This window comes from Corylus avellana, chromosome 9 (genome assembly GCF_965113065.1).
Source record: "Corylus avellana chromosome 9, dhCorAvel1.hap1.2, whole genome shotgun sequence".
NCBI classification, from domain to species: Eukaryota; Viridiplantae; Streptophyta; class Magnoliopsida; order Fagales; family Betulaceae; genus Corylus; species Corylus avellana.
In genome coordinates this window covers 20,570,902-20,596,927 of record NC_142498.1, presented here as the reverse complement: position 1 = coordinate 20,596,927, position 26,026 = coordinate 20,570,902, and the positions used below count along the sequence as shown (strand labels likewise).

The following is a 26,026-nucleotide window of genomic DNA, read 5'->3' as shown; positions in this document are numbered from 1 at the left end:
GCCAAATATGCAATTTTAAATTTTATCTTCTTATATTTAATATATCTATTATAAAAAATAAGTTACAAAAATATGTATTTTCTTTGAACCTCATTTTTAAGTATTTTGTGTTTTTCTAATTATAATAAATAGTTGTAAATCTATGTAATAATTGAGACAAAATCTATTATCTTATCTAGGTAGGTGAAAAATGGCGGATTGATTTTTATAATTTCTCATTTTATATTCCCACATGGGCTTAAACTATCATTGATTTTTAGAAGTCTATGTACCATAAAATGAAGCAATAGGGCCATAACCGTAATTGGACAGAAACATCATTGAAAATAAATGGGATATGTTGCCTCTTCAGTGTCTAAACAAGAATCTCTTATCTTCTCTCCCCGTCTATCATTCCTTTATCCAGTTCTCGTCGTCGGTCACTTCCAACCCCTTCGGTTGCTTCATCCACAAGCTATCTCTTCTTCGGCTTAAAATTCCACAATATTCCGTCTGATTTTTTCCGATTCCAATCGGATCTTTAAGACTTGTGTATAATTTAATATACCGATCGTCCTGCGATTTTATCCGCTCGGAATTGAATTCTGGAATTCGTGAATCCTGGCAATTCCGTGGGAGAGGTCGAGGAACTGAAGGGAATTTTCATGCCTGTGGCCGTGATCGGTGATTAAGAGCTATTGATCGCTGATCTTTGGTTAAGGTCTAGAGCTTTTGGAGGCTTTCAGGTGTGGTTATAGACTTATAGCTTTAGGTTTTGATTAATTTATTCTGCGTGGTTGATTCTTTTAACACTTGTAACTGACTGATACTGATCGAGAACTCAGAAAATTCCACTGACATAGACAGATAGAGAGAAGTACGTTGTCTCTCCGAAAGTCTTATTTGTGTTTGGTTTCCGAGAAAGATGAAAAGAGAAAAATAACGAGAAAATTTGGAAATTTATGTTATTAGCGGTTATATAATATTTCTAAATAAGGAAAACCTGACACGCGAAGGGACAGATCGTTTATTTTTGGCGGGTTCCGCTTGAGTAAAGTTCTTTTTTTTTTTGTTTGCCCAGAATCTTAAGAAATAAAAAATTCATGAAAGATCTTTTCTTTTTCGCGCACTTTCGTTGTAGCCAAATTGAGTGCTAATTCTAATGAATTCATAATTAAAAAACAAAAGAAAAAAAATCACGTCGCATATCTCTTGTGATCATCAAAATCGTTTTTTTTAAATTTCTTTTAGGCTTCAGATCTGATCTGTGCAGTAAAAATATGCTGGGCCTTTTTTTCTTGTTGACAAAACCATCATCATCATCATCACCATCACCAGCTGTTTTTTTTTTGGTTTTTTTGGTTTTTTTTTTTTTTTTCTCAGTTGGTATTGAAGGAGGTAATATGGGGTCTCTGCAAGGACCAGTTATGTGCCCCACAGTTCGAGCAAAGCAAGTGGGATTTTACAGTCTGCCAAATATTGGTCCTTTCATGAAGACCAGGCTGCTAAGAAGTGAATTCTTGGGATTCAAAGGGACCAGTTGTAGGAAGACTCAAGTGGGGATTGTTTCGCACCAATTACACACTCAAAGGTGCAAAACGGTGCATTGTAGTTACAGTCCATCCTCCAATGGGAATGGAAGCCCTGCGGAGAACTTCAATGAAAATGATGAGGATTATGTTAACTCTAGCGTGATTGAAGCAGGTAAGCTAAGGTAGTGGGCCAGTCGCTAGCTCATGTCTTTGGGTTTTTATATTCCACAGAATTCTCATAATTTGCTTGTAAATTTTCATGCTTTTGTTGATCATAGATTGTTCTGAACCCATTTTGTTTCCTACTGCTGATATATGGTGGCTAGTTTTTTAGAAGATATAAATTTGATTGTTGAAAAGACACAATATGGGTCTCTGGCCTGTTAGTAATAACAGTACTACTGATTTTCCAACTTATCATGTGATGGTCAATGTTCCATTAATTGATATATGTATCCTTCCCTGTTCGGTATAGTTGAGGTGAAGAGTGGAGCAGATGGCTTCATGATCAAAATGAGGGATGGTAGGCATCTAAGATGTATCCACAACAACCCTCAGGGAGGGCATCTGCCAGATTATGCTCCACATCCTGCAATTGTATTGAAAATGGAAGATGGGACGGGTCTCCTTCTTCCCATAATTGTTTGTATGTTCATCTTGCTTCTGATTCTTTCAGAATAACTTTTTTTTCCTATAATTATATCAGATACTGCTAATTTCTCGATCATTTTGAAAGTTGTGATTTTCCTTTAATCACAGTGGAGATGCCGAGTGTGTTACTAATGGCAGCAGTGCGCAATGTTCCAATTGTATGTGTGTCAATACAGGCTCTCTCTCTCTCTCTCTCTCTCTCTCTCTTCCTTGTGTACATTTTTATTCACTCTCTCTTCCTTCTGTGGTACTTTATTCTCATATGTACTTGAGCAAAAATCTGGTTTTGTGTCTATAGCTCTGCTGAATATTTATAATGTGGTTATTTTGTCAGGCTAGACCCACTCTTTATCAAGTGGTTAAGGAGATGATCGATAAAATGGGCTATGAAGTATGTGTGTGTTTGTTTATTCTGCTCTTAGAATCAGATTATACCACCTTGAACATGCTTTCTTCATTAGTTAGAATATGATGCTGGTTTTCTATTTCTGCAGGTCAGACTTGTTAGAGTAACTAAGAGAGTGCATGAAGCATATTTTGCTCAGTTGTACCTTACCAAGGCATATATTGACTACGCCCTTCTACTTCAGTTTTTCTTTTTCTTTTTTTCTTCCCTTTTTTTGTTAGGGGGAAGATGTGCTAAATTATACAACCAATAGATTTTTAAGAAGATAAGTGTTTGGTTACACTGTTTGATGTTGTAACAGGTGGGTAATGGGACAGAGTGTGTCAGTTTTGACCTTCGACCTTCAGATGCCATCAACATTGCAGTAAGATGCAAGGTACTCTTTTTTCTCCATATAATTTTGTTAGTATTGGAACTTACCATTATTTTGAAAGTGATTTACAATTGTGTGAAAGTGGTTATTGAAACACTATAGTGGATATATCAATAAAAAGTAGAATATGAATAAATTAAGGTTTGCTATGCCAGGGAAAGTTCAAGTTACCTCCATGACAGATTTGACATTTTCCCAAATTGAAAGAGGGATGATAAGCCTGATCAGTTTAATTAGTCCTAGAAAGATAAGAATGTTGAGTTCCAACCAAGCATGTCCGTGATTGTCTTTGCTTTTGCATTCATTTCTAGTTAATTTGATAGAATGATTGTGTGCGTGGCTTTTTGAACCCAATAGTTTGTGGAGGTCTTTGGGCTTGGAATCTTTTTGAAATTCACGTAGTCCGAAATCCTTATACTTGACAAGATTTAATGGTTCCTTAGATTGGATATTTATGTATTGACCTATGTATGTGGCACCTTGTGCTTAGCATCGTAACTCATTTTGATGCCACAATGGTCAATAAATAAATACTATCGAAGCATAGACTGAATTGTGATAGTAGGCCTATTGCTGATGCAAGTTATTGTAACATGTTGGTTCTCTGAGGTTGACCCTGCATTTAAATGCTATGGATTGATGATTGACTGTGTATTTGTTTTTCATGTGCAGGTTCCAATTCAAGTAAACAAGTACTTGGCATATAGTGATGGAATGAGAGTCATTGAATCTGGCAGGCTGTCAATGCAAACCCCAGCTTCAGATGGCTTATTATTTACTGAAATGGATCGGTAATTCTTATAGTTACTAGGGCCTTTTTTTTTTTTCTTGACTCACTCTGTTCTTGATAAATTCTGAAAGTTGATTAATAAGAAATTGGAAAGCTAGGTTGAAAATTATGGCTGTTGCCTTTGGTTACTATGACAAGTAGCTGCTATGGTTAGTGTTCGTCTAATAAATAGGATGGTGTTCATCTAATAAATAGGGTGATTAGAAAATATCTGTCTATATTGTGCCTTTGAATTTGGTGAAGGAGGTGTTTAATTGAATACAATATGGTTTCAGGCCAAGTGGTCAACCATGCGTTGAAACAAAGGAGTTTAATCTTGTGCGCAACATGCTGATTGCTGTCGTTGAAGAACGCTATAGAGATGCTGGTATATCTTTTTTGTTGTCTGCTTCGGATTAGGTCCTTTTTAGAGGCTGATCCATTTCTCATGGCCCCATCACTCTCACAACCCCCCCCCCCCCCCCCAAAAAAAAAAAAAAAAAATGGTTGATTTTACTTGTTAATGTTAGAGGTTTGGAATTCTCACTATTCTGGTGCTCTAATTACAGCTCAGTGGAGAGACAAACTCAGTCAACTTCGGGCTAGAAGGAACATAAATAACAGGTATGGAGCTTATAATTCAATAATTTTCTGTGGTTGCGGGGCCATTACTGTCTATCTCTTTTATGACCTCCCCTTTCTTTCTTCCTAACAAATAAAAGGGGGGAAAACTTGTTTTAATCACATGTAATTTCTTTTTCTTCTTTTTTTATCTTCATGTCTTATGCAGCTAAATTATTAGGGTGACCAGTTCATTTTTGTTTCAGCTCTTGGACGGTATAAACTGTACATAAAAACATTCTTCAGAGTTGAGGAGGCAGCAACATAACAGTGATTTCTCTCCTCCCTTCTACCCATATCTATGTAGCAAGCTTGTGAATATATGTAAATACGAACTTTTTAATGTAAATGTACTTTTTGAGCTCTGCATATTATTCTGCTGCTGCTCCCAATGCAAATGGGCTGTTACCAAGAATGCCTGGTTCTTATCATAGGCGTATTGCTAGGGTGTGCTTCACTGTTTGGCAAGCAGCTGTTAGTTGCAAATTGTGTGTTGATTTGATAATATCGTTTACAGTAGTTCCTTTTTATCCTCTGTATTGTTTCGGCTGGGTTCTTGTACAATTTGTAACTTGCTGTCCTCTTTCCTAGCAGAAACTAGATCTTGTGGAATCATATTGAATATTTGAAGATACATACATCTATCTGGTGAATGTTACTGACTAGTTGACTGCCGTCAAAATTTAAAGGTTTAAGCCCGTCAACTTCTCTTGCTTGCATTATCTGTGACTTTGCCGTACTTGTTCTTGCTACAAATCTTGACCATGAAATGGATCATTTTCATTTCATTTCACTTGAAATTAAGGATATCCTATGCCCGGTTAACTGTGATCAATGATGTTTCAAAAGATATAATTACCCCTAAAAATGCATTAAAATAATAAACAGTGTGATAGTTGTAATGGTTGGTATATTACATGACCGTTGGGCCATATCTTTCAAATAACCATGTCAATTTGAGACGCGCTCGGGATAGGCAAGTTTTGCAGCCTTGAGCCATTGACTGATTCTGGTAGAATGTAGCATGTCAGTGTGGGGCTCATCGGATGTTGATATTTGACTGCATCGCAGAAGGCAAGCCATACTGGTCCCCGTTGCCCCTACGAGCTGGTTGAGATTCCTTTTTCCATTGTGTTGAATTGATTGGTAATTGTCTGTTAACGGAACTTCCCTTTGGCTGTGACGGTTACGGAACTTCCCTTTCCTCCTTTCCTCCGCACGAAGTCTTTTGTTTATTTCTCTCTTAAGGGTTCATTTGGAAGTGCAATTTCAATAAGTGCGATTTTAAAAATTGTGTTTTTAAAAATTGCGTTTTTAAAATCTCACAGGCGTTTGGTAAAACATGTTAAAAAATATTTTTGTTATTAATTGAGTGTTTGGATAACATTAGCATATAATTATGGTTTTATGGCCAAATTACCAATAAGGATCTGTTACAGTTCATAGCGCAGTGCACAATAATCGAAAATCAACTTTGAAAAAAAAAAATAAAAGGCAATTTTTGTTCATAAAACGCATCATAAAATGCATCAAACGATTCAAACTACAAAAGCGCATATACAACAAATAAAGAAAATACAAAACCACAAAAAAATATACAACAGGCAATGAAAACACAAAACCATAAAAATAAAAATAAAAAACATCCTCATAAATATCAAACGGTGGAGAGGTTTACAAAAGCAAAAGAGTTCTATAGGATGAGATGCTTACTTGATGGAGGGGCAGAGAACAGCTACACAAGAAACAACAAAGGGGCAGAAAGAGGATGAAGGGGCAGAGAGAGAATGAAGAAAAAGAAGATAAACGAATGATTCTAATATATTTTAGGTGGGTATTCTTGTAATTTTTTTCATTCCCGCTCAAAAATTGGTAAATATTGCGCCAAATTTTTGTTTAAGCGAAATCATGATTTTTGTTTAAATTCGCACTTTTTCAAATAAGCATCATCTAGTTAGCTTATCCAAATTGCGGATTTTTTAATGTTTTAAAATTTGCGTTTTTAAAATCGCAATCCTAAACACTTAAACATTGTGATTTAGTTTAAAAATGCATATTATTTCTCTGAAATGGCACTCCTAAACGGACTGTAAATCGTGTAGAATTTCTCTTATTTTATTGAATTTGACTAGCACTCATCTTTCAATTCCGTGATTATCATTTATGCGTAATCTTGTTGATAGACTGTGTGTTACGTAATAGATTATTTGCAATTTGTGTAGATAAATTTGAAAAAAGAATGGTAAAAGCTTAACTAATTATCTCAAACAAAGTTTTCTTGTAATTATCTATAATCAATTTGTCAACTTTGATCAAATGAATGGATATATGTAATTCTATAAATTACACTTTTATTATGCAAATATTCTATCCTATTGAATCAGTCCTTTAAAAAAGTTAAACATTTGATTGGATTGCCAAGTCAACAAATTGGGATATGGTTGGATAAAAATGTGGAATTTTGAAATTTCTCTTGTTTAATAGTTATATTCCTAGTTTGATTTCTAACAATACAGTGATATTATTTTTCACTCACTTTACACTCGTGGCATGCTTTTACGTAATTTTTTCATGTCGGCATTTTTAAAAGGCCATTTAAAATATGGTACATCAACTTATGTGAAATAAGTGTGATAAATAAATGAATGTGAAGACTGGTAAATAAAAAAAAGTGGTCACACCAGTAACTCTATTATTTAAAAATCTCACTTAAATTTTATCCCATTAACTGAAATATCATAAAAAATCTCACTTAGATTTCATCCCATTAACTGAAATATCAAGAACGTCCAACATGCTCAAGTTGATAACAAATAAAACAAAACAAAACAAATTATTGTCCTGCAGTGTTTTATCAAAATGGATTTGGGAGACAAGAGGACAATTTTAATAGCTGTCAGCATCGCAAAAAAAAAAAAAAAAAAAAACCAATAATGCAACTGGGCAAGACGCAATTATACAAGTCAAGAGAGCATCTAAAGTCTTCCAAATAATTAAAAAAAAAAAAAAATTAGAAAGTGTCCACTCTCACAATCCTTGAGGGAGTTGAAATAGCAAGACGAATATATCAAAGCACTTCGTATTGTGTTAGATAAAGAGTTCGAAATCTCATCTATGTAATGATGAAGAAGATAAAGTTTTCAATTGAGAATTCCAACTCAATATATTAAATTGACTTATATCTTTTAATGACGTAATTTTTATATGCATTTTTAAAATATATGCTCTATTAAATTTATTAAAAATGCATATAAAAATTATATGTTCTAACTTTTAAAGACTAATAAACTGAATTGAATGAAGTTATTCCAAATCCATTTTAGAGGAAAATCTTGTTGGAAGAGTAATTGGCACAAAGTGCATATTTGGAAAATGGTTTTAAAACGCGTAGTTTAAAAAAATAACAATTCTAAAATGCATAATAAAAAACACGGTTTTTAAAAATATAATTAAACATTTTATAAAATTACAGTTTAATAGTGCTACTGAAAAGAAAAATAACCGCCGCAGCGGACAAATTCCCGCCAAGCTTACTCCAGCAATTGAGCGGCACACAATGCTGCCACGTGGGCAACCTTCCCAACAAATCTTAAGGGCCCCAAATGAGAACCAGCTAGAGGAAGCCGCACATCTCTCTGTAGTAGTAGTATATACTACTCCAACGTCTGTTGGCGTCTCAGTTTCTTCTCTATTAGCTATCATTTGCTTCGGCGAATTTGTTACTTTTTTATTTGTGCCCTTCTCTTCTCTCCCTCTTTCGTCTTCGTTTCCTTTTGCTGATAATTTCGTGTAGATTGAAGACCTAAATTTTTTACTACGACATCCTCAGAGATCGGCATCGTATTTGATATTTTTCTCTCTGCACAACGACGATTCGGTTTGCTCTTGTGCCATAGAATTCTTGTTATTCATGCTCTGTTTTTAGCTTCGACTTCGATTCCTTGACCCGATAAGATCAACATGTCGGGCCCACTCGATCGCTTCGCAAGGCCTTGTGAGTACATTTTTCCTTTCATTAATTCATGTTTTGATTTCAGCTAAATCTATTTGAATTGTTCATGTGCTTCTTCAAATCTTGTAGAGTTTTGTGTATATTTGTTCTGAATTTATTGTTATTTTTAGTCAGCTAGTTTTTTTGTGGCTCAGAAATTCAGAATAGTCAATGTTTGTGTATTGAGTTGGAAAGCCCTAACAATTAGGGTTTTACTTTCGAAATTGGACTTTATTGTCTGCCATAAATGAATTTACATAAGAGATTCAAAGACTAATATAAGAGGACCTGGTTAGAGAGTTAAGAGCCTTTCTTTTGATTTCCTTTAGGCTTTGAGGGGTTCTCTGCCCATGACGAGAGAAAAGAACGAAAATCGGATTTCGAAAACTCGGAGGATGACAAGCGGACGAGAATTGCGAGTCTAAAGAAGAAAGCAATCAATGCGTCTAGCAAATTCAGGCATTCTCTTAAGAAGAAGAGCCGGAAGAAGAGTTCCAGCCGGACTAACTCTGTCTCAATTGAAGATGTTCGGAATGTCGAGGAGCTGCAGGCCGTGGATGAATTTCGACAGTCACTTATCTTGGACAACTTGCTTCCTACGAGACATGATGATTACCACATGTTGTTGAGGTGATCTCCCTTTTTTTTTCCGTATGAATTCTGCAATTTATCATTTAGATAGATGTAGGCTTTCATAGTATTTGTATTAGCTTCAAATTTTTGTAAGAACTGCACTATTTGAAAATCTTACTTGATCCTGTGGAAATGTAAGTGGCATCGTGTGTGGGATTTCTTGGGGTCAATAATAGACTATGCCCTTGTTTAAGCTTGTCAGATAGGTGATCTATGAAGTCTTGCCACTTGATTTGTTACCAAAACGTAATAATAATAAGATCTTTATTTGTAACATTTCTCAGTTAGGCTGTATTCCCTGGGTGTGACATTATCTAGCTGTGGCTTTCATCACTTCTGCTTCTCGTTGAAGCTCCTTAGTGCAAACTTCAACTACTATAAATTGGTGTTTAATCATGTCATGTCTCTCTCTCTGTGAATGACCACATATATTTATGTTAAAGACTCAATGGATGAGTCTTTTTTTGAAAGATGCTATGATGTTCATGTCGTAAACAATTACGTGTAACTGCATACGTGACTTCAACTAGTATGTATTGGTGTTATCTATCCAAAAAAAGAAAATAAAAAAGACTGCTATGCATTAGTTTTTTAATCAGTGACTGTCTTTTTCCTTTTGAATTCCATATGTTTTTATATATCAGATCAAGTTCAGTATTTTTCTTGATGATGTTCATGTGCTACACTGATATTAGTTTATATATTTTTTCGTCACATGAAAGATAAGATATAGCAGGTTCAGATTATACTCTACATGTGTACAGTATTGATTGTCGAGCTTTGTTGTTTCAGATTCTTGAAAGCAAGGAAGTTTGACGTTGAGAAAGCAAAACATATGTGGGCCAACATGATTCAATGGAGGAAAGAATTTGGTACAGACACAATTTTGGAGGTAAATGCTTTTCATGCATTTCGAGGCAATTATCCTGTTCCTCTCTGTGGGTTTTGTGGTAAATACTGAAATATTGCTGCTTTTATAATCTGACATGACATGATGCTTTCTTTCTTTATTTTCAGGATTTTGAGTTTACTGAGTTGAATGAAGTTCTACAATACTACCCTCAGGGTTATCATGGTGTAGATAAAGAGGGAAGACCTGTATACATTGAGAGACTGGGAAAAATTGATCCGAACAAACTTATGCAAGTGACTACTTTGGAGCGATATGTTCGATATCACGTTAAGGGGTTTGAACAGTGTTTTGCAATTAAGTTTCCAGCTTGCTCTATTGCTGCAAAGAGACACATAGATTCAAGTACAACAATTTTAGATGTTCAAGGCGTGGTATGTTTGTTACTTTATTTTGATATCTAAAGTTTCCCTGGCACCATTTTTAGTTTTGCATTGTATGATTATATTGACCGTCCTGTGTTTCTTGTTTGAACTTAATTTCACTTCAGGGTTTTAAAAATCTAACCAAGAATGCACGAGAACTCATCACGCGGCTACAGAAGATTGATAATGATAACTACCCTGAAGTATGTGGTTTCCTTTTTAATACCCTTAAATTAGTTTCCGATATTTATGGGATCTGAATTATATTACATTCACACCTTTTCTTCGAACATGTAAACCACATCTCTGCAGACACTTTGTCGAATGTTTATAATTAATGCTGGCCCTGGATTTAAGATGCTCTGGAACACGGTGAAAACTTTTCTTGATCCCAGAACAACTTCAAAGATTCATGTACGTTCAAGGATTAATAAAGTTGTGAATTTTTATATCCGTTAAAGCATTTACTTTTACAGTTAAGCAGAAATTATCTACAGGATTACCTGAGATTGGAATTTTGTCTCAGGTTCTTGGGAACAAGTATCACAGCAAATTACTTGAAATAATTGATGCAAGGTAATTTTGGCTTTCTGGTACTGGATATCCTGGTCTTTTTTTTTTTTTTTTTTTTTTTTTTTTTTTTTTCAGGACAATTTTATTGACCATAATAAATGTTTTTATCTTGGGGAAATGTATAGTGAGTTGGCAGAATTTCTGGGCGGTAGCTGTACATGTGCTGATCAGGGAGGTTGCATGAGGTCAGATAAAGGACCGTGGAAAGATCTAAACATATTAAAGGTTTTGTCCTCACCTTCTTATTGTTGGACTGTTCTCTTATGAGCTTTTGTTTCATCATTTTTGCTAATTATCTCCTCGGCCAACTGTATTTCATATATGGCTGTTCTGTTATTAGCTTTTGTTTCACTAATTTTTCTAAGGAGAACTTCACAAAACTCTCATGATCTTCCACGAGTTTTGAAATTACTCTCATAAAGTTCAAAAACTCTCAATTTAGGGTATCAAACTTTCAATTTTTTGCTATGTCTCGTATCCGTTAGGATTTTACGTTAAATATTGTCAAAATTCCTAAAATACTTTTATTTTTTATTTTTTATATAAAAAAAAAAATGCAAAGACCTAGGCGTAAGTATTTTTTCAAATTCCGTTCAATCCTCACCAATGCCTAAATCTTTGCAATTTTTTATTTTATTTTTTATAATAAAAAAAATAGAGGTATTTTGGCAATTTTGATAGGATTTAACGGAAATTTTTGACATAGCAAAAAAAAAATAGAAGTTTGATACACTAAATTGAGAGTTTTTGAACTTTGGGGGGTAATTGCAAAAGTGATGGAAGTTTAAGGGGGTTAAGTAAAGTATCTATTTATCTAATTATTTTCTTGGCAACTGTACTTCATATATAGTTATAAAAAGTTCAGGGAGGTTAAGTGGAGTTTCTCCTTATCTAATAATCTCCTTGGCAACTGTACTTCATATATGGCTAAAAAAAATGAAATTGTGTAGATGGTTCTTAGTGGTGAAGCACAATGTTCTAGACAAATAGTAACAGTTTCAAACAATGAGGGGAGCGTAATTGCATGTGAGAAGCCGCAATATCCAATGGTATGGTCTGTGCCATGGAAGCTGAGTTTTGTATTTACAATAAGATCCATCTCACTGTCTTTCTAATGCTTTTTTTTTTTTTTTTAATTGTGTCAGATAAAAAGTAGTGACACATCTGCTGCTGAGTCAGGATCTGAAGTGGAAGAAATAACTTCTCCAAAAGCAAATAGGATCTATTCACAACCTAGCTTGACTCCCGTCCATGAAGAAGTAAGCTTTTGTTTGATAATCCTGTGTTATTTGGGAATGATTGGTAGGATACACATCCTGATCGATTTGGTATGGGATAAAAGCCTGACTTCTTTTTTTTGTTTTTTGTTTTTCTAGATGAATTAGTTTGATTGATTTATAACCGAGTCATCTATCAAACTTATCTTGCTTTACTTGCCACTGCATTTATGCCCTGTCTATTCAACTTTTCTCAATTATGTTAGATGGCGCTCAAATTAATAAAAAAAAAAAAATTAAAAAATTAAAAAATTAAAAAAAATTAAAAATTAAAAAAAGCTTCTAGCAATTATGGCTCAGATGGTGAACTTGGTTATCTTTTGCTTTAGGTGAGAAGAGCCTAATCATCAATATAACAAGGAATTCCTATTTTCAGATATTATCATGGTCATAGTTAGAGCACTACAAAGATTTTTAGAGGTATTCGTATTTTGCCATGCTGTGGATGATTTTTGGACGACTGGATCTAAAAATTTCTTCTGACTTTATCTGGAGATCTTTGCCTCTTTAGGCAATCCTGTTGTAAAATCATATGTATCATCAAAGTCAGATACTTAGGTAGTAAGTTACTCATTTTTTATTGGGTCCTGATCTTTGATTGTATCTGCTTAAAATAATAGTGTTTTCAATATATTCTTTAAATTAGAGTTACGTATGTACATATGGTTATATATTTGTGGATAACATTAAGGAATCTCTCAAAATAAATTGGAGAAATGTGCATAGTCAAAGTCATTCAATGTATGACTGCTGATTTTTTTTGTTCTTTCAATTTACCTGCTTTATGGTGTGTCCATGATAGCTAACACTTAAGACTCGATGATTATAAGATTGATGTGCATAAGTCTGTAAAGATATCATTGAATTGAATTAAGAGGCTGATACATCTCAGATTTTCAGAAACTGATGACAGGATGGCATGCAAGTATAGTTATGGGTGCTTTAGTTTTTTCAATCGAAAACTTCATTGCTAAAGTAAAATTACAAAATCCACACTTTAATGTCACATGACATCTTTTATGAGGGAAATTCCTTTAATTGTTAGTCTTAGGTCATCAAACTTCAGCTCATAGTTGATATGCTTTGATGTTTATTTAGGCTAGGGTCGCTGGCAAAGGGAGCAGTGCTGGTGGCGTCTTGGAGTATGATGAATACGTCCCCATGATTGACAAGGCTGTGGATGTGGGATGGAAGCAACCAGTATTGCCTCAAAAGCCACATGCTTCCAGAGGTTCGATAGTTTAATCGCTCGCTTATTGAACTTTTTATTGTATAGCATGGTCTTCACATGCTATCATTGCTAATTCCACATCTGTTGCAACAGTACTCTTTTGCATTAATCATGCTACTATAAAATCTTATAGACAGACAAGGAACTCTTTTCTTTGCCTATTGATGCCTCCAAATGCGAAGGATGTCAGATGTCTAGATGATTTAGATACGTAGTTTCATACATGCTTAAGGGTTTGATTTCCTTGGTTTTTATTTTCTTATACATAAAGAACATTATTGATTCAAGCAGGTGTGGACGTTGCATACATTGCAGTGAAAAATGTTTGTAATCAAGTTCAAAAAAGAGAAGTTTCTGATACCTATTGAAACCAATTTCAGGGACACCGCCTCTACCAAGCATGGAAAAAACTCCAGAAGGAATTTTTACTCAAATCTGGGCTGCGCTGATGGCCTTCTTCATTACCCTCATTACTCTAGTACGTTCAGTGGCGTTCCAGGTGACTAAGAAACTTCGTGACACCCTGCCTGATTCTAACTGCAACATTTCCAACCTGACTGTTGAATCACCTGAGGAGGAATTCCGTCCTCCTTCTCCTGCTCCGAGGTTTACAGATGCAGACCTCCTCTCATCTGCTTTGAAAAGGCTGGGTGAGCTTGAGGAGAAAGTAGACACGCTACTGGCAAAGCCATTTGAGATGCCTTACGAGAAAGAGGAGTTGCTGAATGCTGCTGTTTGTCGTGTGGATGCATTGGAAGCAGAGCTAATTGCGACAAAAAAGGTAACTATATCATCTCTTGTTTGGTACTCTCAAGGCAACCTAGCGAGGTCTATGATTTGGCGTTTTCATGTCTTTACCGTAAAAAACAACTAGCAATGTACCAAAATCTTCATAAGTTGACTTGATGTGGAGCTACAACTTGCATCACTTAAGAGTAATTAAGTTGGCTAGTATATGGATGACTAGTGTAATATGCTTGTTACATCATTTACTTTGAAAATGCTGCACTGTGATCTCATGCAGGTGCTCCATAAGTTAAAGTACGATATCAGTTGCCATTACCCCGAGTTTGTATATCAGTCCCCACTGATCCCCAGGCCTATGTATCTCTGAATATGGGTCTGAGTAAATTAGTTTGGATTGAAATTTTCTTTTCCTGTAACGATTGCTTATGCCGATATGTACTTTCACATGGCAGACTGCCAGTTGGGTTATCCAGTTAGAACCTTTTTTAGAGCTTTCTATGTATTGACAGTTGCACAACATTCTTGGATCTTCCAGCCAATTTTTAGCACGTTCTTGCAAATGGCTTATAAAGTTGAAAATATTTTGCATTAGCCTACGTTATCAGCGAGTACATTTCAATCTTTTGATCTGTCTATGTTGGTGACTAGCTGGCAAAATACTCCTCGCATGCATGATTCATTTTTGCTCTCATTACGTGCATTTTTCAGTTGCTGATTTTTTATTTTTTTGTTTGTTTGTGATCTTGTATGGTTCTTCCTGAGCAGGCTTTGCATGAGGCTTTAATGAGGCAGGAAGAACTTTTGGCGTACATAGACAGACAGGAAGAAGCCAAGTTAAGGGTAAGTTGAAGATTTTGTTTCTCCATCTACTATACAAAATTTTGTCCCGCACCTCTTCTACTAACTGAAGATTGTGTTTATATGTGTGTCCCTCAGAGAAGGTTTTGCTGGTGAAAAAGAGACTCCTGTACAGGAGGAATTGTGTGGTGGTATGTTTGCACTACAGTCATATATGCTTGTATATTTTTGCGAGAGTTGGTCTTGCTGATATATTTTTACGTGAATAAACATATAATGTAATTAAAACAAGCTATTCTGTATTCTTTTTGAGTTTTATTATGCTTATGATCAAGTTACGTTCTCCTCTCTCTCATTCGCTCTGTGCGTGCGTGTATGTGTTAAGCAGTCATTTTTTACGTGAGGTGCACCCACCTTATGTTGGATGGGGACAATTGTCCCCTTTGGGGGGGGGGGGGGGGGGGGGTGGGGGGGAGGGGGACGAGAGTGGGTTTTGGCTTTAAATTGAAGTGATTACGTGGTAACAGAGCGCACATAGAAGTGGTTTGAATGAAGCCGTTACAATTACCTTTCATTCAGTGAAATCTTCCATCTATAATGACGCATGAAGATTCAAGATTCAAATGAACCCTTGAGCAGAGGAATGATATGCATAAGCCCAGAACCACCAAAAGTGAGTGCGAGCAAAATTTTACGCATAGTCTAAACTCTAAAGGGTTGGTTTAATTTTTCCTGAGATGCAACTCTGTAAGGTTGTGCGTGCATAAGAATTGGCTGCAATTCCAACTTTTACAAAGACGGGAAGTGCGAGCCCATTTGCCTTAACAACTTAAAGTATAGGGCTTTAGGGCAAATGAACTCTGCACCTATCTTCTTTTTGGGAGCTGTTCAAATTGAATTCGATTAGTATGTTGAGGATAATGCCCAAGATTTTTCACGTGTTTAAATAGCACTAAAAACCTGGTTAATATATATTTTTTTAACAAAAAACAGTGAATTCGGTCAGCAAGTCGTAGCTAATTCTCATCCGTAATAAGGCTTTCCTGAAGATAATGCCCAAGGGAATTCTTTTTTTTTTTTTTTTTTTTTTTTTGGAAGTACGCGAAGGCTAGTACCTGTATACCTGATCTTAAAACATTTCGACCTACGTGAAAACGGGTCGGGCGCAGAAAGCATCATGGGCTTATTTCATTCGACCTGTCCTTTTTTTATTTGGGCTGGGCTGGCCCGAAAGGCGGCCCGTCAGGCTTCTCATGGGGCATGGGCACATGGATATTCACGTAAAAAAAAAAAAAAAAAAAAATTCCGTGCGCGCTGCACATTAGTCATTACCCTCGGCTCCCTCTGCATTTTGAAAATAACCGAAGCAAGTTCCCTCTCCACATTATCGTGATATTGAAATCAATCAATCATCGCACACCAGGTAAGAAAATTTCCCATCTTTCGTCAATTTTCGCTTTTGTGTTTGAGGTCTGTAGCTTAACCTGCCTTTATCTTAATCTAGGCATTGCTTGACCTTCTGATGAGAAGCAATAAGCATGCCAATATGGTTATTATAGATGTTTAATTTTTACAAATCTAAGCAAAAGTGGCCGAACGAGTCTTTTCTTTTTCTGTATTATGGATATTCTGTCGTAAACAAGCTACAATGGCGCTATATCTGTTAGAATTTCTGCTCATTGTATTTCTTGGCCAATTTTGCTTCGAATATGGTGATGAGCTCATAGCTGTACACGATATTAGGTTTTCATATTATGTTTAAGTTCTGGTGGTTGTTTCTTTCCGAATGCTGTTGGAATATAGAGTTACAGGAATAGGCTTTTCTCTTTCCAGGCACAGATGAGTTAATCCGGTTAACTTCGGCAGATGTCTAGATGCTGATGCAATATTATGCTGTGAGGAACATATCTTTTTCCAAGGTGCCGTTCTGTGCACTTATGTTTTCTGGGACTATCTAAGACGAGAGCTGTTATTTCAATTTGCAACAAAGGATAAACCGTGGATTTCAATTTTTATTGGAAATAACATTTCTTAATTTAACTTTCTCCCTAGCTTGCCGGTTGCCCCAAAATTCTTTTTCCCTTGTTCCATACCTAATACTAAGTTACTAACAGGCTCTTGTTCTTTTATCTCCCTTTCTGATTTCAGCTTGTGATGTATTTGAGCTTCATTATAAACTTACGATTGTTTTATTTAAGTTATGTGGTTACCATTTTTATACTCATTGCTAACAGGTTCTACTGAGTTCCTTAAATAGTTGCTCCCTTAATCTCGCTTCTGTGTCTGCATCCTCACTCTTATCTGGAGTCTTGAGTGTGACTGAGAAGTACAGATATTACCCAAGATTTTCTGTCATGGCTAGTGGGATTCCAACGAGTTTTTCTAACAGTGATGTGGATGTGGATGCTGGTCCTCGGAGGACTTTCCAAGTTGTGGTGGCTGCTACTCATGAAATGGGTATTGGGAAGGATGGAAAGTTACCATGGAAGTTGCCTTCTGACCTCAAATTTTTCAAGGAGCTCACGATGACTACTTCAGATCCTGGGAAAAAGAATGCAGTAGTAATGGGTAGGAAGACATGGGAAAGTATCCCCCTTGAGTATCGTCCTTTACCCGTTCGCCTGAATGTTGTGCTGACTCGTTCTGGGAGTTTTGATATTGCAACTGCTGAAAATGTTGTAATATGTGGAAGCATTCCTTCAGCTTTAAAATTATTGGCAGAATCTCCTTATTCTTCGTCAATAGAGAAAGTATTTGTTATTGGAGGTGGCCAGATACTTAGGTAACTTGTTGCTCTATGTATAAATCACAAAACTGTAACTTACTGATAAGATAGATATTGATGGTTTTTGGTGCAGGGAAGCACTCAACGCTCCACAGTGTGCTGCCATCCACATTACTGAAATTGAGACAAGCATTGAATGCGACACTTTCATTCCCACAATCAATTTCTCCGTCTTTCAGCCATGGTACTCATCCCCACCTTTTGTGGAAAATAATATTCGATATTCTTTTGTGAGTTATGTTCGTGTAAGAAGTTCCACAGTTGAAGCCCATGCTTCAAGAAATGAATGTTCAAATAAGTTTGAGGTGGAAAGATTTACCTTCCTGCCAAAGATGATCTTTGAGAGACATGATGAGTATATGTATCTTAAACTGGTTCAAGAAATTATCTCAAGTGGCACTCAGAAAGATGACAGGACAGGGACCGGAACTTTATCAAAATTTGGTTGCCAGGTAGTATGAAACTTAGATTACCTACATATCTTTGTGTTTTCATTCTGATTGTACTCATTTTATTCATACTTCAACATTGGCTTACGAATAAGCATTTCCACTATCTAATACGTGTACCCTTCACAGATGCGGTTCAATCTCCGCAGATCTTTTCCACTTCTTACAACTAAGGTACGAATTCTCTTCTGAATTGCTTCTCAATTTTAGATGTGTTCTATTTTTGTTTGGTAATGAGTTGTCTTTTCTGCAACTTCTGATCATGTTTTGGCATTTTGGAGAAGCATACCTGTCATCAAATCCCTTTAGGTCGTTAAAAATTTCTAGCCCTTTCTAAAAAATTTGTCATCTATGTTTTTTAGTGCTGGTACTTATGGTTTTTTGTTTTCTGAGTTGCTAGAGAGTATTTTGGCGAGGTGTTGTTGAAGAACTGTTGTGGTTTATCAGTGGTTCAACAAATGCAAAGGTAATTGTTCAATCATAGTAGAAACTTTGGTCTGCTTCTTCTTCCTGTTTTTTTTTCGATCACACACCTGAAACAATGCAAATGAGCTAACATCTGCTTCGTGTAAAAGGAAAATGGAAAAGGCTAATATTTTTTACTGTTGGAATATTCTTACAACTGCTTATCTTTTCTAGTACTATTTGTTTAATGTTGATTCTAAATCTATATCTAGATTTTCTCAGATCTAGTTATTTGTAGCATCTGATTTATGGTATTCTTCAATCTTTCAGAACATGCATTTTTTTTCTAAAGGAATTTTTTTTTTTGGTCAAAATGGTTAAATAATGTAATTCTATTGTCTTTCAAACCTTTTATATCTATCTGACGTGTAATCTTAGGTATTGGGTTTATACATTGATTTGTGTCTGTCTCAATAAAGACATATGCTTAAAGTAGTAATGGCAGTCCTTTTGTGGAAGTTTATATACATTCAAAAGTTCCCTATGTAACTGAGTTTGGGTCATGATGCTGGTTTTATGCATTATGTGGATGTTGGTCTACTGACAGTGCATATTTCATTCTCTTTTTAATTTGTTGTACTATTTTTGTTTGTAGAAAGACTTAAGTGCTGAAGATGCTAAATCTTTTGTGAATTTATAATATATTGAAGGTCGAAATGGGTTTTAAGAAAGATGTTATTGCCAATAGGTTCTACAGGAGAAAGACATACATATATGGGATGGAAATGCATCCAGAGACTACCTTGACAGGCAATTACTGGCTATAAGAATCTGGTTTTCCATAGAATTACTCTGCATATGCAAATCTAACTAGTATATATCTATTTCTTTAGTATTGGTTTGTCAGATAGGAAAGAGGGTGATTTGGGACCCATATATGGCTTCCAGTGGAGACACTTTGGCGCTAGGTCAGTGGCTAGCATTTACCTAAAGAAATTGTAACTTTTGTTTCAACCTTTAGTCATCCTTTCATAATGTACCATTTTGCAGATATACCAACATGCATGCTGACTACACGGGCCAAGGATTTGATCAGTTGTCTGATGTTATTAACAAGATTAAGAATAGACCAGATGACAGGCGGATTATCCTCTCAGCATGGAATCCATCAGATCTTAAGTTGATGGCACTTCCCCCTTGTCACATGTTCGCCCAGGTGACCTGTTATTTTTCTTTAATTTTCATTTTTTTGTTGTTTTATTATGATAATCTTCAATTTTAATGTTTGTCTTTCTTGCAGTTTTACGTAGCCAATGGGGAGCTATCCTGCCAAATGTATCAGCGGTCTGCTGATATGGGTCTTGGGGTTCCATTTAACATTGCATCTTATGCTTTATTGACATGTATGATCGCTCATGTTTGTGGTAGGCATTCATTTCAGTATCAGAAATGTGAAAGTTTTGATAGAACTAACAATTTTATTGTCATAATTTTCTTAGTTGTATGTCTCATTTTCTCATTGCCATTGATCACCTTATTTGTGGAACCTTGTTTAGATTTTTTTTCTTTACAATGTTAATTTGCCATTACAGGCCTCACTCCTGGTGATTTCATCCACGTAATTGGGGATGCTCATGTTTATAACACTCATATCAAGCCTCTGCAGGAGCAGCTTCAAAAACTTCCCAAACCTTTTCCTGTGAGTAGAACAACATATAGAAAATTGCCGGTTGCATATGATGGATGTTTATGATGTTAGATTACCTAAGTACTCTTTTGGCATAAATATAGAATTATACTCTGTAATGTAGACAACCTTTAACAGAGCTTATCCAGTCCTTGGCTTGCCCTTTTTGTGATGCTCTCTTTTTCTGGTTATAAGCTCTTTTTGAATGCCATAGAAAGGAATACCTATCTTATCTTATTTTGTACATATGAAAAGATAGTTTAAACTTTTTTCTGGTTATAAAGTGGCCTTTCCTTTGTTGATCTCTCGAACTCTTTAAGGCTGGTCTGTGAGGTAGTGTTTTGCAGAAGGAGGGAGATTGTGCTAAGAACTCCCCGAATGTCTAGTGCCACATACTTTGAGGATTCTTTTCCCCTCCTTTTTGGCAAAGTATGCAAAATTTGAATGACATTTGGTGTGCGTCTAGACCAAAAACATGTGACACATGAAAAATATGCCACTGCGGGAGGATTTTTATCAATCTTCTCTTCTATACCTTTTTATCAACTTTTCTTGTTGCCTGTCTTTGACAAATGTGTTCTCTTACCCATGCTATGCAGATTTTGAAGATCAATCCAGACAAGAAGGATATAGATTCATTTGTGGCAGCTGACTTTAAACTTATAGGTTATGATCCACACCAGAAGATAGAAATGAAAATGGCAGTATAGAGCTTTCAAATGGAAGCACAATGGCATTTGGCTAGTTTTTTTTTCCCCTCTACGCCTATGCTAACTTGAGAGGTTCCTAGTTCCTACTATTGTATCAGTTAAATTGGCTGAATTAAATCCGTAACATGTGTCCATTTCATAACCTTCCTTTTTTTTTTTTTTTTTTTTGGAAAACAAGTTTTATGCCTTTTTGGTGACAATTTGGTATAGTTTTGAGCTGGATATCTCGTAGACAAGGCATTGTCAATAGCAGTTACTTGTTTGCTTTTATAGGTATGCTCTCTATAACGAGAGTTGTTCATTTACAAACCGACATGTTGCAAGTAACAATTAAATTTAATTATAGTTGACGTAGATTGTCACATCAATTTATACCACTATAATATGAATATGACGCAAGCAAATGTAGCATGTGTATATAATGTCAAAACTTAGATAATAGAAATTCTTGATAATATGAATTCAACTCAAGTCATTAGTCCACGACGCCACCAGATTTTCTTCCTTGCTTTGTAGGAACTTGATAAGCCCCTGTAGAGCAACTTCCACATTGTCGCTCTTCATCAACTCTCGTGCAATTTCAGCAGGCGTTGCCTCGGCCTTCTCCAAGGATTCTTCAATGTCTTCAAACGATGGGTGCTGCTGAATTTGCAAGTAATTAGATGCTAATGTCTTGAAGCCGCTGAACGAGCAATATGACATGTGGAGGTGCACGTCCATACGCCCAGGCCTCAGTAGAGCTGGATCGAGACGATCTTTGTGGTTCGTCGTAAACACAATGATTCGCTCATCTCCACAGCTCGACCACAACCCATCAATGAAATTCAACAGACCTGAGAGCGTAACCTTGTCATCCTCTACAGATTTGGCTTCATTAGCCAATTCCCGATTCTGCAACTCGGCCGAACAATCAATGTCCTCTATTACCAATATTGATCGACTCCCCGTGCCGATCAATAGCCGCCGTAGATCGGAATTGCACTGAATCTCCCTCAAATCCATGTCGTAGATGTCAAACTTGAGATAATTAGCCATGGCTGCAACTAAGCTTGACTTTCCGGTACCGGGCGGTCCATACAACAAATACCCACGTTTCCATGCTTTCCCTACTCTCCTATAGTACTCCTTTCTTCCTGTAAACCTGTCAAGATCCTCGATCAGGGCCTTCTTTATTTCTGGGTCCATAGCCATTGTACCAAAAGTTGCCGGATGGTCAAGGTTGATGGCGCTCCAATAGTCGGTTCCATTGTAGTCAATGGTATGAAGCTTCACTGTCTTTCTTTCTTCTCTTATCGCTTTTGCTTGCTGTAGAATGTAGGGTAAGTAAGAGCTGAGCACTCTGTTTCTATGCTTCTTGTGAAAACTTAGCTCAAACCGTCTTGCCTCAGATCTTGAAAATGCGTCTGATCGGTTGCTCTTTCTATCTGAAACCGGCTTGTCAATGGGTGAAGACACCAAAACCCACCTGAGTTTCATACCCTTATAGACATCCTCCATTTCTTGGCCCCTTAATATAAATTAAATAATCAAATTAACCATTTTCCATTGGGACAAGTAATAATTTAAGCAGTGATTAATTAATACCTGTCAATTGTTACAGCTAGCTCCTTCTCTTTCTCTGGCTTATGGACCTTGATTCTTTGCGTCAATGGCGAAAGCTTTGCACCCAAATAAAGGTTGGCGGCCTCGAACATCTGGTTTGGGGTGAGCCCATCGGATTCGTCAATGACGACAGTGAGCTGGGAAGACAAACAGGTGGTGAGTTTGTGAAGGCGCGAGTGGAAGTAGCCTTGGAGAGTTTCGGGGACGAGATCGTATGCGATGTTTCGGAAGAGAACGGCTGAGGCGGTGAGCGTGGCGGCTACTGAGAGAATGGTTTTGGAGGAGGCTATGGTCTCCGGCGAGCACAACATTGAGATTTGGAAAGCCTTGAAGTTGTGGAGGATTTGATCGACCGGCGCCGGTTTGGAGGAGGCCATGGTCTCTAGTGAGCACAAACATTGGCTCCCTTGCCCTTGGCTAGTTGCGAGCGCTGTGACGGTTTTAGAGGGTTTTGGCTTTGCTTTGCTTGGGCAGAACGAAACTGAGGGAATTCGAGGATGAGACTGACGAACATTATAGAAGTCTCTTTCTCGGTAAATTCTAAGTACTCTCTCAAATTAATATTTTCAAAACTATCAAAATATTGTCAATATTTTTCTTAAGACTAACAAAAATATAAAAATACCTCTATATATTTTTCAATAAGACATAAATACTCGTATAAATTCAAAAAATAATAATAATTTTTTTATTTTTTCAGAAACAAATTTTTTTTTTTTTTAAAAAAAAAAACGAATTTTTTTTAAAAGAATTTTTGTTAAAAAAAAAAAGGGAAATTTTTATTTAAAAAGACAAAAAAAAAGCATTTTTTTAGTTTTATTTTAGAAAACGAAAATTGTTAATTTTTTTAAAACGGAAAATTTTATTTAAAAAAATTTATATAACAAAACAAAATTTTTTTAATTTTAATAACCAAAAAATCAAAATTTTTATTTTATTTTTTTCTTATAAAAAGGATTTTTTTTTTTAAAAAAAAAAATATTAAATTTACTACCCTTTGGATTTATTTATTTATTTTAGTTTTAGGTTTTTTTCTAAAAGTTTTAGTATTTTTTGTTTTTATTTTACTAAGGGTAATTTTGTCATTGGGGAGAGCATTGATAATTTTTGATAGTTTGGGAGGGGACATGGTCTCGATTGAAAGTTTAGATAAACATTGTCAATTGAGTGATAGTTTGAAAGGAGTATGTGAACCATTTTTTTTTCTTTTTTTTAGAAGTTCAAAGAATTAGGAACTAGAATCCTTCTCTCTTCAGAAGCCCAAAATGCCCACCCATAACCCGGGCCAGGTGTCTCACTCTTTACTAAAATGGGCTTTCCTTTCCATTCAGAAGCCTATTTACTTCTTTACTAATATGTGGCAATCCAATAGCTGTTTTTACCTTTTGGGCCAAACCTTTAGAAAATTGAGTCAGATCTGTGATAGTTAATACTGAAAACTAATATTGTCCATAAAATAAATATTATTTATTTTAACATGTCCGCACAAAGGAAGAAAAATAAAGATTTGAATTAGTAACCTTCGGCTTCATGAGACATAGTTCCTAGCTGATTAAGCTACCCCTCAAAAGGAAATAAAAAAAATCTTGATCCATGATAACTTAACCCTTTTTATTGAATTTTCAAACATGCTTGATACTTTCTTTAATAATACTTAAAATTAATTTTACCTTTTTAAATAAAAAAAATAAAACAAAATTATCCTTCATAAAGTTGCGGAATTGTCAAGGATTTTACAAAAAATGAAAAGTGAATCATTAAATTCGTTGACGTGATCAAACGAAAAGCAGGTATGTATAGATGTATAGCTGTTTAAAAGCGATGATGATAATCGAATGCGTGACCATCATTTTTGAGTCTCTTTGATTCACTGATAAGACGGACAACTCAAGTATTATATTATCCTTTTTATTAATATCTCAAATAAACAAATAGTGATTGGTCGGCGATCCGGAAATCTGTACACAACATAACCTCTAAGTTTTATTTTATTTCCAACCAAAAGAGAGACGAAAAGATCATGCACCACCCCACAACAGTTGTTGTTGGTTAAGATTGAGATAATGTCCCGTTTGTATTTGTGTATTATGGCATGTCATGTCCATGCAAACCCTAATGATAGGATGATGTCAAATAGGAGTGGAATAAAAAACTTTCATTCAGGAGGGGTCAAAGTATGAATGAAATGTCAAGTCTAATTTTAATAGAGGTCAAACCTAATTTTTAAGCCTATATATATAACTTTTAAAAAAAAAATTAAGAGAAAATTTAAAAACCTAGGGAGACTATGGCCTTAAGGGTGGCAATTCGTATTCGGGTTATATCGAGGCATCATGCTTGGGTATAAGATCATATAGGTCAACCTTAATCTGACCCATTTAATTAAACGGGTAAAACTTATTTACCTTAACCCACTACTTTCGTGTTAGATTTGCGAATCATATCAAAAATTGTCAGTTCTTCATGGCCCCAACCTTTATGTAGTTCCTTCCCTGATGTTAGATGTCTCAACTATTTAATTATAATAGTTGTTATGATTATTGCTATATTTTTTATTATTAGTGTGTTATTCATCAAGGATTTTTACGACGAGTATTAATTGGGGTATTATAATTTTTCACACATTGACTTAATATTTTTTGTAACATTTATTATGTCAATCACTAAATAATTAAATTTGTACGTCAAATTTTGTTGCTTAATTGTTTTTACCCATGTTATACCACTTGGAATTCATCTAAATTGTTGTGTGAGTTTGTACTAATCCACAATTTTCTCTTCAATTATCTTAATTGTACTTATTACTTTCTTATCATCGTTTAATTCCAGGAGAATAGTAGCCGTGAAGGATTTGGATTAACAAAACACTTAAAATTTTTCTCGTGTGATTTGTTTTTTTTTTTTTTTTTTTTTCCTTCCCCTTCCCCTGATTAGAATGGGCAGTTGTTGGGGACATCACATCGGTCAGAAAAATTTCAGACGGGCTTGCAACGTAAGAAACTACACTTACTCCTTCCAACTGGGAGTAAACCCCTGGTCACCAAACTCAACCCCTCCAGTGAAGGCCAAAAGAAAAAGATAACCACCGTACCATAACAGTTGGCTTTCAAAATAAATTTAATTAAAAAAAGACACACATTTTCCTTAAGTTCCATCATATATTAATTTGTGGCCGCGAAGTTTTTTTTTTTTTTTTTTTTTTTTTATTTCCCCCGTTTCTACGACACTTAAAAGTCATGGCACCTCATCAATGACTCCCTTTCTTTTTCAATATATATATATATATATATATATATATATATATATGAAGGGCCGGCTCAATATATTTGGGGTCTTAAGCGAAATTTTGAAGTTGGGCCTTATTTTTTTTAATATTTAAATATTAATTAAATAATATTTATTTTAATAATATTATTATTATTTTCATTCTTTTTTAAGTTTAACTTTTAATTAGTTGCTCAAAAAAATTGATGTGGCATATTTATTTTTTTGAGTTAATTAGTCTTATTTTATAATGGGCTTATTATATTGG

The 26,026-nt window shown here is 35.4% G+C and overlaps 4 protein-coding genes across 6 annotated transcripts; 3 read left to right on the top strand and 1 right to left on the bottom strand.

The window, feature by feature from the left end:
* The first annotated feature begins 345 nt into the window (after positions 1-345).
* LOC132189319 (bifunctional nuclease 2) lies at positions 346-4,963 on the top strand. 3 transcript variants are annotated; one of them, XM_059604001.2, is made up of 11 exons: positions 346-725; positions 1,363-1,683; positions 1,987-2,157; positions 2,271-2,320; positions 2,497-2,553; positions 2,657-2,722; positions 2,870-2,944; positions 3,614-3,732; positions 4,007-4,098; positions 4,280-4,334; positions 4,538-4,963. In XM_059604001.2, the coding sequence occupies exons 2-11, from the start codon at positions 1,383-1,385 to the stop codon at positions 4,551-4,553; spliced, it is 1,002 nt and encodes a 333-aa protein (XP_059459984.1). In that variant the 5' UTR covers positions 346-725; positions 1,363-1,382; the 3' UTR covers positions 4,554-4,963. The 3 variants fall into 3 exon arrangements, with proteins under 3 accessions (XP_059459984.1, XP_059459983.1, XP_059459985.1); XM_059604000.2 differs by having other exon boundaries at positions 4,522-4,963; XM_059604002.2 differs by having other exon boundaries at positions 4,501-4,963.
* A 2,984-nt stretch (positions 4,964-7,947) lies between these two features.
* Positions 7,948-15,204, top strand: LOC132189155 (phosphatidylinositol/phosphatidylcholine transfer protein SFH8). Its single transcript, XM_059603737.2, has 14 exons — positions 7,948-8,325; positions 8,652-8,952; positions 9,748-9,847; positions 9,973-10,239; positions 10,356-10,433; positions 10,543-10,644; positions 10,757-10,806; positions 10,929-11,028; positions 11,754-11,852; positions 11,949-12,062; positions 13,179-13,311; positions 13,692-14,092; positions 14,824-14,898; positions 14,995-15,204. The coding sequence occupies exons 1-14, from the start codon at positions 8,292-8,294 to the stop codon at positions 15,010-15,012; spliced, it is 1,872 nt and encodes a 623-aa protein (XP_059459720.2). The 5' UTR covers positions 7,948-8,291; the 3' UTR covers positions 15,013-15,204.
* Positions 15,205-16,190: 986 nt separating this feature from the next.
* On the top strand, positions 16,191-21,188 carry LOC132189920 (putative bifunctional dihydrofolate reductase-thymidylate synthase). Its single transcript, XM_059604761.2, has 12 exons — positions 16,191-16,279; positions 16,690-16,775; positions 17,091-17,638; positions 17,715-18,093; positions 18,220-18,264; positions 18,491-18,556; positions 19,244-19,305; positions 19,389-19,463; positions 19,546-19,711; positions 19,796-19,919; positions 20,088-20,194; positions 20,782-21,188. Exons 2-12 carry the CDS (start codon positions 16,731-16,733, stop codon positions 20,890-20,892), a joined length of 1,728 nt encoding a protein of 575 aa, XP_059460744.2. The 5' UTR covers positions 16,191-16,279; positions 16,690-16,730; the 3' UTR covers positions 20,893-21,188.
* Positions 21,189-21,272: 84 nt separating this feature from the next.
* On the bottom strand, positions 21,273-23,020 carry LOC132189921 (AAA-ATPase At3g50940). Its single transcript, XM_059604762.2, has 2 exons — positions 22,477-23,020; positions 21,273-22,399 (listed from the first exon to the last, which is right to left on the bottom strand). Exons 1-2 carry the CDS (start codon positions 22,869-22,871, stop codon positions 21,355-21,357), a joined length of 1,440 nt encoding a protein of 479 aa, XP_059460745.2. The 5' UTR covers positions 22,872-23,020; the 3' UTR covers positions 21,273-21,354.
* Between the last annotated feature and the right edge of the window lie 3,006 nt (positions 23,021-26,026).

Excerpts from the sequence above, each read along its gene's own strand:
- LOC132189319 (XM_059604000.2), top strand. The coding sequence starts at position 1,383 with ATGGGGTCTCTGCAAGGACCAGTTATGTGCCCCACAGTTCGAGCAAAG. Across the intron at positions 2,158-2,270 it reads CCTTCTTCCCATAATTGTTT|TGGAGATGCCGAGTGTGTTA; the intron begins GTATGTTCATCT and ends CTTTAATCACAG. Across the intron at positions 2,554-2,656 it reads TCGATAAAATGGGCTATGAA|GTCAGACTTGTTAGAGTAAC; the intron begins GTATGTGTGTGT and ends CTATTTCTGCAG.
- LOC132189921 (XM_059604762.2), bottom strand. The coding sequence starts at position 22,871 with ATGGCCTCCTCCAAACCGGCGCCGGTCGATCAAATCCTCCACAACTTC. Across the intron at positions 22,400-22,476 it reads CTAGCTGTAACAATTGACAG|GGGCCAAGAAATGGAGGATG; the intron begins GTATTAATTAAT and ends ATTTATATTAAG.
- LOC132189155 (XM_059603737.2), top strand. The coding sequence starts at position 8,292 with ATGTCGGGCCCACTCGATCGCTTCGCAAGGCCTT. Across the intron at positions 9,848-9,972 it reads GTACAGACACAATTTTGGAG|GATTTTGAGTTTACTGAGTT; the intron begins GTAAATGCTTTT and ends CTTTATTTTCAG. Across the intron at positions 10,240-10,355 it reads TTTTAGATGTTCAAGGCGTG|GGTTTTAAAAATCTAACCAA; the intron begins GTATGTTTGTTA and ends ATTTCACTTCAG.
- LOC132189920 (XM_059604761.2), top strand. The coding sequence starts at position 16,731 with ATGCTGATGCAATATTATGCTGTGAGGAACATATCTTTTTCCAAG. Across the intron at positions 17,639-17,714 it reads GGAGGTGGCCAGATACTTAG|GGAAGCACTCAACGCTCCAC; the intron begins GTAACTTGTTGC and ends TTTTTGGTGCAG. Across the intron at positions 19,464-19,545 it reads TGGAGACACTTTGGCGCTAG|ATATACCAACATGCATGCTG; the intron begins GTCAGTGGCTAG and ends ACCATTTTGCAG.